This window comes from Mustela erminea, chromosome 12 (genome assembly GCF_009829155.1).
Source record: "Mustela erminea isolate mMusErm1 chromosome 12, mMusErm1.Pri, whole genome shotgun sequence".
In the NCBI taxonomy this organism is placed as follows: Eukaryota; Metazoa; Chordata; class Mammalia; order Carnivora; family Mustelidae; genus Mustela; species Mustela erminea.
The window spans coordinates 6,190,166-6,200,183 of NC_045625.1; the positions used below are offsets into that span (position 1 = coordinate 6,190,166).

Consider the following 10,018-nt stretch of genomic DNA (forward strand, 5'->3'; position numbering starts at 1 on the left):
CCTGTGCCTGCTGGGGACTCTCAGTAAATAGATGTACTTAGCATGAGCTCATTTTTCCTAAACTGACGCCCTGGTCTTAGGTTTACAGTGCCTTCCTCTGGGCTTTACACACACAGGAGGTTCTTAAAAGTGTGTTTGCTCGGGTGGCCTGCGTGACTGAGTCAGTTAAGCCTCTAACTTCGGCTCTGGTTGTGGTCCTAGGGTCTGGGATCAAGACGCACATTGGGCTCCCTGCTCTGTGGAGAACCTGGTTCTCCCTTTCCCTCTGCCTGCAGCTCCCCCTGCTTGTGCTCGCTCTGTCTCTCTCTCTCTGTCAAATAAATAAATAAATAAATAAATCCTTAAAAAAAAAAAAAAGTGTGTTTGTTCTAAGGAAGCAAAAGCTATAGGGGGTGGGGGAGGGCTGATTGCTGTTGAGTCCCCCAAATCGGTTTACATATATAGTATATGGCATCCTCTCCAGAGTACTCCAGGTCAGACTTGCTTCCCCTGGCCTGGGCCCTTCTCCCAAGCTTCATTGTCCATGTCTCTAAGGGAAGGGGATAAGTCCTGGACAATCTCAATTGCTGGGTGTGTCTGTAATCTTCCTTTGGAGGCAGCTCTGAGCCCAGCTCTTTTAGGGGTGCCCCCAAATCCACCCCTACCTTTTTTTTCCTGTCACTGGAAGAAAAGTCCCTTCCCTCCACCTGGACTCTGAGGCCTTTCCAGGTCTGGACATCCCCGACCTCAGAGCCTCTCACATCTCTGAATTCCCAAGCCTTGCACACAGTAGTTGGTCAAGAAATGTTTGCAGCTGGCAAGAGCTGGAAGCCTCCTTAGAAATCATCTAGTTAGTCCAGTGTTTCTCATCCATTAAAAACAAAACAAAACAAAACAAAACAAAACCACCTCACGTCTTCTTAGAATAAATATAAAACATGGGGGCGCCTGGGTGGCTCAGAGTATTAAAGCCTCTGCTTTCGGCTCAGGTCATGATTCTAGGGTCCTGGGATCGAGCCCCGCATCGGGCTCTCTCCTCAGTGGGGAGCCTGCTTCCCCCCACACCCCGCCTGCCTCTCTGCCTGCTTGTGATCTCTGTCAAATAAAAAAGTAAAAAATCTTAAAAAAAAAAAGAATAAATATAAAACATGTTCACCTTTCCCACTCAATATTCTAACTTCCTAAGGAGGTTTGCCCTTCCATCCCTCATTGAGGAGCACTTGCGGAGAATGGATATATCAGCTATGATGCCTCCTCCAGGCAGACTCCTCAGATTGTAACAGGATACCATGCCAGCAAAACTGCTGGTCCAAACAACCCTTCTCCCCCACTCAAGTGTCCCAGTACAAACTTCTCCCCCTGCCTCGTCCCAGCCAAGAGTCACAGAATGAAGCCCCAAGAATGGACAAACTCATCCAGCATTGCATAGCAAACAGAAGCGGAGCCTGGGTTTGAAGTTGGTTTGCTTAGTTTCAAGGCCCGCTGCATTCTTACTGCCCAGCCTTCCCGAGGAAGTTCTACTTCCAGAGTTGCCCAGTCCGAACTTGACCCACCCGGGCCTCCCAGATCCAGAGAGGGCAGTGGACCCCCTGCTGCCCTTGTCAGCTGTCCCACCACCCCATTGTGAGTGCAGCCTTGACTTCCCTAGTACAAAGCCCCACCTTCTGTCTCTAGGCCTGAGAGCCCACTGCTCCTCACATGGCCTTGGGTGAGGGGCGGATCACAATGACCCTGAAGAGGCCCAGGAGGCAGCAGGGAGGGTCCACCAGCAGGACCAGCCTGGGAAGATGGGCTCTCCCAAGGACCAGCCCGCCGGTTAGGGGGCTCTAAACTCAAGGGACCTTCTCTAGACCCACCGGAAGGCCCCTGCGGTGAGTGTGAGACCAGGAGCCAGCTCAGAGCTGATGACAGTCTGGGATTGGGGTGTGATAGGGAGAAAGCAGGCTCCAAGACAGCCCCCTCTCGTGCAGAAGCTGGGGGCAGGTGTGGGGCTCTGTCTCCCAAAGGGCAAGTTTGTTAAAAATATGTGTCTTGGGGCTCCTGGCTGAGTAGTTCTGGTTAGAGCTTGCCACTCTTGATCTCAGGGCTGTGAGTTTGAGCCCCACATTGGGGGTAGAGATTAAAAAATATATATATTAAAAAAATATATGTGTCTTGGCCCCACCCTAGACCTACGGAGTCAGAATCTGGGGCACCTGTATTTTCAACAAGCTCTAGCTCTCCACCCAAGGGGCCCTAGCCGGACTGGGCAACTGCTGGGCAGTTCTCTCCTTCCAAACTGGTTCCAGGTTTCCTAATTCCCAGGGGAGTGCTAAGAGCCTAATAGGACTTGAACACTCCAATGGCTAAGTCACAAAGGGACAGGTGCTCTGTTATCCCCATTCTACAGGTGAGGGCACTGACAGAAGTTAGTCAGTTGGCTTGTCCAAGGTTGCAAAGCTAATAAGTAGTGGGACTCGGACTAAATCCTAAATAATAATAATTTTTAAAAAAATAATAATAGTAATAGCAGCTAGCCTCTGCTGAACACGTACAGCGTGCCGCGTACTATTCTAGGCCATTTACATGTGCTGGCTCACCTAAACGTCACAGCAACTCAGAAAGGTGTGTACTCTTACGTGACCATTTTGCAGGTGAGGAAACAGAGGCTGGGCGAGCTCTGGCCTGAAGCCACTGGCTGCCAGACGAGACAGTGGTGTTACCCCCCAAACTACAAGGACCTCCCTCCGGGCACTATGGCCTGGGGGCTGGCCTATTCCCTCGTCTTCAGGTCGCACGGCACCCCCGTCACCACCAACTGGCGTGAGGATGCCCTGAGCTGAGCGCGGGGCCACACATGCCCCGGCGTCCCCCCAACCCCGGGGCCCAGCAGGTGGAGCCCCAGGGGCTCCCCGGCGACGGCGCTCGCCGAAGGAGAGACCCGCTGCTTCCCAGGCTGCCCCTGCCCCAGCTCCGCTCCGTCCTCGGCGCGGGGTCCCCCGGCGGCTTGAGGGCCTCGGAGGGCGGCGGCGCGTGGTGGCCGAGCGGGTCCTCGCACCCAGACGTGCGGCACCCCTCGCCGCGTCTACCCGCCCCGCCCACCCTGGCCCAGCGGGGGGCGCCGAACCGGACAAGGCTGCGGTCGCTCCTGCTGCCGCCCCTGCCCCTGGCCGGTGCGCCCCGGGAACTCGCGCCCCGGCGCCGGGGGCCTGGAGACCGCGAGGATCCCCGCAGGGGCGCGGCCAGGGAGGCCCCGGACTCCCTGCGCGCCCTCCTAGGAGAGCTTCTCCCCAGCAGGTTCCGGGAGTTCCTCCACCACCTGGGGGCAGAGTGCGCGGAACCCCGGCGGTCGAGTGAGGCCTCTCCAGGACTCCCCAGGGGGCGGGGCAGGGGCGGGGCAGGCGTGGGGCGGAGTCGTTTCCGGGATGGGTGGAGCTACTGTTAGTGGGGAGGAGAAGGTCTGGCACAGTCCCTCGAGGATGGGTCGGCCATTGCCCCTGTTGTACAGTTGAGGAAACTGAGGCCCAAGGCCCTATAACTAGGAACAGCCTAGTAAGGACTGTCCCCAAGCCAAGGCCTATAGCTATTTCCACCTCCTCCTGGCTCCCAGCATCCTGGGCATCACGACCAAAAAGGAGTGTGTCAGACCACAGCCACCATGCCCCCCAGTGTCCCCACTGTCAGTTCCTTCCAGACCTGCGGTAAGTGTCAGGTACTCGCTGGTGGGGACAGGGTTGCCAACAGTGCTCTGAGGATGGCGGACCCTGACCACTCATGCCAGGTGTGGCTTGTTTGTCTTCAAGGGGCCAGTCATCGTACGTCCAGAATAGTCTTAAGAAGATTTTGCTCCATCAAATACCTGCCCTGGGGACCCTGAGGAGAGATCCCTCACAATTCACCCTCAAGAAGGCCAACCAGTGAGTTACAGGAGACTGGCGGTAGGGGAATGGGGAGAAAGAGCATCTCTTCTTTTCTTTCCTCTTGTCGTTCAACCATGAATTTACCCATCTGTCCACCTGTACATCCGTCTATGTGTCCATCCATGAATCAGGTCTTCTGACAAACTATTCATAATACATTCATGAACCCACCCATCCATCTGTCCATCCGTCCATCCATCCATCATCCATCTATCCACTTACCTATCGATACACAGATCTGTCCCAGAGTAGGTCTCCTCCCAATTTAGCCAAGGATTATCCATCAACATCTATGAACCCATCCTCTCATTCGTCAGGTCTTCTGCCAACATATTCAGAGTCCGGCCGTGAATCCCTTCAGCTATTCCTGCTCCCATTCACCTATCCATGCTCGCATACATCTTCTCCGGGAACCAGGTCTTCTACAGCCCATCCATGGGTCTCTCCATCCATCCATCCATCCATCCATCCATCCATTCGTCCATCCATCCATCCATCCATCCATCCATTCGTCCATCCATCCATCCATCCATCCATCCATCCATTCGTCCATCCATCCATCCATCCATCCATCCATCCATTCGTCCATCCATCCATCCATCCATCCATCCATCCATTCGTCCATCCATCCATCCATCCATCCATCCATCCATTCGTCCATCCATCCATCCATCCATCCATCCATCCATTCGTCCATCCATCCATCCATCCATCCATCCATTCGTCCATCCATCCATCCATCCATCCATCCATCCATTCGTCCATCCATCCATCCATCCATCCATCCATTCGTCCATCCATCCATCCATCCATCCATCCATCCATCCATCGAGCCAGTCATCCTTCTCATCACAAACTCCGATGATTCTACCCATCTATCCATGAAGCCAATGATCGGTCATCTACAAATCCTTCCATGCACTTGTAAATCCAGGGTCCTGTCTATAATTTTGTCATGAAGCCATCTCCGAGTCCATATACAGAGGCACTCATCCACCCATCCATCCAACCACCCACCCAGTCTTCCCTCCTTTTACCCATCCCACCATTCATTTGTCTGTTTCTTCCTCTAGCTTTTAATAGGTTTTGTTACAAATCAGAAATTGGAGGAAATAAGGGGGAGATGAACCATGACAGACTAAGGACTCTGAAAAACAACCTGAGGGTTTTGAAGGGGCGGGGGGTGGGAGGTTGGGGGAGCCAGATGGTGGGTATTAGGGAGGGCACGCAGCGCATGGAGCACTGGGTGTGGTGCAAAAATACAATGAATTCTGTTACGCTGAAAAGAAATTAAAAAAAAAAAGAAATTGGAGGGAATAAGATAAGGGATGGAGGTAGAAGAGCCTGGGCATTAGAGCTTCCGGGGCCTCAGTGCCATAGCTCTAGTGAAGGGGGAAAAGAATGCAGAAAAAACTCCTCCGGCGTTAACAGGGTTAAACTGAGGTGAACGGTGAAGAGCGTTGCCCATGAGTTTAAAAACCAAAGAGAGTAAACACAAGACATACTTGCCATCCCTTGTCCTTCTGGACCCATGGCTGATAATACTATTTGATCCTGGCATTGTCCCCCCCCGGGCCTTGAACCCTCCCTGACACAGTGCTCCAGGCAGACACCACCGATGGCTCAGAGAGGGTGCCAGAAGTGAAACACATTTGCCAAGCCAGGAACTTTAAATCAATCAAATCGACAGACTACGTCTCACAAGAATAAATAAAAGTATGGAACTCATTAGCTCAAATATGACAAACAGCGGGGGTGGACAGAGTCATGGTGTTTCACATTTAAGAACTAATACTCGAGCACCCCATGGTGGGCAAGATCCCCTGGTAGGCCCTGAGGGAGGGGCACCAGGCTACATTGGAATAGGCTCCGGTAGCCTCTGATAGCAGAACTGAGATTTCAGTCCCCTGGGCAGAGCTGGGGTGCACCTGTGTCTGGCCCCGAGGCCAGCACAGACCAGACGCTGATAAGCAGACAAGTGTTGGATCCCTAGCTCCCATAGCCTGTAGCCATCTGGGACACCTCCCAGCTGCCTGGCTCTTTTGCGATCTGAGGAAAGCGTCCCTTACGTGCCCACACAGACGTAAAGATGTAGTCAGAGAAATGGATGCAGGGATACATCAATATGTGTGTCCTTAAGGTGGAACGTGGCATTTCTGAATAACAGAGCCAGGGCCTGGGTCAAGAAGGCCCTCTTGCAGCCTTGCCCTTGAGGCTGAACTTAATAAATGTAACGACAACAGTATGCCCTTTACAGAGGGCGGGCCCCATGCCAGGCCTTGCACGAGATGCCTCCCGTCAGTTATTTCATACCTACCAAACTTTTATCAGGGAGCTATTATCACGCCTACACTCTATCATATATGGCTGAAAGAGGAAAACTGCAACCTGAAGGACTCGTGTGGTCTCCCCAAGTTCACGTGCCTGCGGGGAGGCGTAGCTGAGACTGATGGTTATAAGAACAGTTTGAAGTTACAGATGCTTACCCTGGGCAGCCCACAGCCTGGGTGCAGTGTTATGGCATCCGGTTCATCTCGCCACCCTGTGTGGCGGGCACAAGGGTGATGCCCAGTTTACAGATAAAGAAACTGAGGCTTCGAAGAGTTAGGATGGAAACCCAGGCCTCCGTGACTCTCAAGTTCATATTCTTTCTGCTGAATTGTTTGGTATATAGGATGGTCAGCTCTGGAGCTGAGACTCAAATCTTAGCTAAAATAAATAAATAAGTAAACAAATAAATAAATAAATAAGAAAAGAGAAAAAAGGAAAAAGAAAAAAAAGGAAAAGTCTTGGCTCTACCCTTTACCGGCTGTGTGACCTTGGGCAAGTTGCAAAACGTCTCTGTGTCGCGATTTGCTCCTCTGTAAAATGGGACTAATGATCATGTTTCCCAGGGTTGTGGGGGTGTCCTAGGCTGAGGCACGGTTCATGTGTGTTCCATGGCCCGGCCGGCAGGCAGTACTCCCCAAAAAAGGCAAGCTACTGTGGGTGTCAGGATACACAGCGAGCTCTGGTCCCATGGGTATGTGTTGCAGGGCTGGGGTGTGGGCCTAGGGGCTCAGGTCCTGACCCTCCCCTGCCCCTCTGCCGCTCTCAGCAGGCCCCACGGTGCGCAGGCCCCCAGGCTCAAGGCCGTGCTCTCCCACAGCTCCTCAGGGCAGAGCTCAGGGCAACGTAAGCGGTTTTGCCCCTTCCGAGTGCGATTCGCTGACGAGACCCTGCGGGACACAGCGCTCCGCTACTGGGAGCGCAGCTGTGCAGGTAAGCGGACAGCGCGGGGAGCCTCGGGCCTCCAGAAAGTTCCAGCCTGGAGTCCGGAGAGCAGATGCTTCGGCCCTGGGTCCCAGGAGTCAGGGCCAGCCTCCAGAGGCCAGGAATTCACTGACCTTGCCCAGACGGCACTCAAGCTGCCTTCTCCAGAGTATCAGGAGGGTCTCAAAGACCAAGTAGAGGGGTCCGAGGTCCTGCAGCAGTGTCCCAGCGTGGGTGGCACCAGGGAGCAGTCACCGTGGAGGCCACAATGGCTGCCCAGGCCTGGCCACCCCCGAAGGCCTTCTCGCTGCCACTGGTTCCCAAGCGCCAGATCCGCCCGCCTTAGAACAGGCACGCACAGCCTCCCGTCGCCCACGTCTGGCCCCCTCCGTGGCCTATGGAGGCTGAAGAAGGTGGCAAGTCACCTAAAGCGTCTTCCCATATACACGAAGGCCTGCCCTGCTGAGGAGATGCCCAGAAAGGTCCAGAAGATCAGACCTTCTCTCTGGGGGAGGCTGGCACTGGCTGGTCCAGCAAAGAAGCTAGGAACCACCAGGCCCCGGTTCTGAGATGCAACTTTGCCCTCGGCTCCTTGGGGATTGGATGTGGTGGTGTCTGCTTGGCAGAGTTTCCAGTGTTTTTTGAAGTGGGTGTCAAGAAGCAGGTGGGAAGAATGCGTGTCCTTGCTCTGGTATAACCTTTACCAATCCCCCCCGCCCCGCCCCTTTCTCCATCAGCCTGGCCTCTTCACTTCTCGGGAACTGGCAGCCCCAGGGCTTCCAAGAGCTTCCATCTGTTTATTGACCAACTACTGTGTGCAGTTTCAGGAAGCGTGGCTGCTCCAGAGCCTAGTTGTGGGTAAAGCCCTAAGATCCAGGATCTTTGCTGATTCAGAAGGGACCCTCCCCGGGCCCCTGAGGGTCATAGGAAGTTGGAGATAGAAGCTGCAGTTTTGTCCCGCGGCTTGTGGTTTGACAGGCAAGCCAAGGCTTCTGAGAGCAGGTGACACCACTGCCGAGGAGAGAGACCTGGGGGCCCCCAGGGGGAGACCGTTCTGCGGGAATGGCAGCTGGCTAGCTCAGGAGAGAAGCCTCCATGTGGGCCAGTGGCCACAGGAGCTGTGCTCACGTCCCAGGGCCCCAGAGCGGGGCTCTCGGTTGACCGCTCCCCAGCCCTTTCCATCCTGAGGCAGCCATGGGGGAGTTTGGGGTCCCTGGCCAGCCAGGAAGGCAGCCGATCGGGCAGGAGAGACTCCTAGCCCCCAACCCATGCAGGATCTCACCATTGTCTCTGGATTTCCACAGTGGCCTGACTGGCCTTCCCACTATGGGAAAGGAGGCCCACTGGGGCTACAGCAGGAGTGGGTATGTGGCGGGGGCTGGGGGGCACAGTTTGGCTAATAAAGGCAGAAACAGTCACGCAAGATAGTTTTAAAACCTGAGCCTTCTCTGGAGGCAGCCATCAGGCACTGGGGAGCCTTGGGTTGCCATGGAGACAGGGTTCTGCCCGGCCTTGCCTGCCGGAGAGGGAGGAGGGGAGAGTGGGGGTGCTGGCGCCCACCCCCCCACCCCCCCACAAGGTAGAGATCTCACTGGAGCCCTTTCTCCTCCAGTCCGGCAGGGTACCACCGAGAATGGGCTAGCTCCCCGGTCAGCATCGGAAAGGGTGCTCGGGAGCGTCCGGAGATGACCGGAGAGTTTGCCCAAAACCCCGTGCTCAGCTCCAAGGAGGAGGCCATGGCCAACGTCTCGTTCAGCGGGGACCGCCCCGGCCTGTGAGGCTTTGGGGAAGGGGACAGGATTCAGAGGCACTGCCAGGCACCCCTCCTCATCCTGCAGATGACCCCATCCAGCAGTGGGCAGGCGAAGGGTCGTAGGCTTGAGGGCCCTGCCAGCCTTGGGTGGACAGGGGATTCAGGGGCCATGCCGCTCACAGGCTCCTGTCCCCCGCAGGTCCACCCAGGAGCCACCGGGTCACCTCCCTGAGGATGCCTCCATGAAACGCAGCCTGCCCAGCATCCCCAGGGCCACCACACGGAGGCTGCGAGGTGACCTCCCAACCTGGCAGGACATGGATGACATCCTGGGGCTGGGGGGCCATCGCCCTGCTCCTGTGGCCAGACGCTGGTGAGCACCTGCTAGCAGCCAGCCGCCCGGAGAACCCCTGCGCAATGGGGCGGCGGGCTACCAGATGAGGCCTCCCTGCACGTGGCTAAGGGCTGGGCTCTCACACTGAGCTGGGTCCGGATTCCCAGCCCCATCCTTGCAAGCGCTGGGGTCTTTTGGGGGTTTGCATCCCCTCGTGTGTACAGTGGGGCTGACTCCAGTGCCTGCTCCCTTGGACTGGGGTATAGAATCCGCACCCCCACCCCAGGGCCCAGGGAGACTTGTTTCCGGCCCAGACCCCGCAACCCCTCCCCTAGCCTGCCCCACAGCATCTGGCATCAGCAGGTCCTCCTGGTCTCTCTAGGAATTCTTCCCGCCCAGCTTGGAGCTGCACCCAGTCCTGAAGCCAAGCTGCCCTAAGGGCTACCAGCTCCTCCTGCCTTCCACAACGCCGCAGGGGGCTCCCCGGTGAATGGCTACTGGAGCCCAGGCCCGTGCATGGACACGGGCCGGGGGTGAGGAGAAGCCTTTCTCACCCCCCAAATAAACATGCATTCCAGATGGCTGGGACCTGCTACCATGTCTCACCCCACAAGCCTCTCTGGCTGCCAGGTTACTGGTCTCCAGGGGTCCTGGGCCAAGGAGAGGGAGAGGGCAAAGTCATGGCTGGGATGAGGCTGCCTGGACAGGAGCCTGGAACCAAAGCCTACTTGCTGACTTCTGCCGTGGGATGAGGGTGTGCAGACTCCAACGGGGTGGACGGACGTTTGTCTTCTGCATTCC

The 10,018-nt window shown here is 55.9% G+C and overlaps 1 protein-coding gene across 5 annotated transcripts; it reads left to right on the top strand.

Annotated features, from left to right (window-relative positions):
* Positions 1-1,654: 1,654 nt before the first annotated feature.
* On the top strand, positions 1,655-9,816 carry C12H9orf50 (chromosome 12 C9orf50 homolog). Of its 5 annotated transcripts, none has more exons than XM_032307986.1 (9): positions 1,655-1,850; positions 2,536-3,311; positions 3,569-3,659; positions 3,762-3,875; positions 6,976-7,139; positions 7,868-7,988; positions 8,743-8,904; positions 9,083-9,256; positions 9,600-9,816. In XM_032307986.1, exons 2-9 carry the CDS (start codon positions 2,816-2,818, stop codon positions 9,637-9,639), a joined length of 1,362 nt encoding a protein of 453 aa, XP_032163877.1. In that variant the 5' UTR covers positions 1,655-1,850; positions 2,536-2,815; the 3' UTR covers positions 9,640-9,816. The 5 variants fall into 5 exon arrangements, with proteins under 5 accessions (XP_032163877.1, XP_032163880.1, XP_032163878.1 ...); XM_032307989.1 differs by having other exon boundaries at positions 9,083-9,177; XM_032307987.1 differs by having other exon boundaries at positions 6,979-7,139.
* Positions 9,817-10,018: the final 202 nt, after the last annotated feature.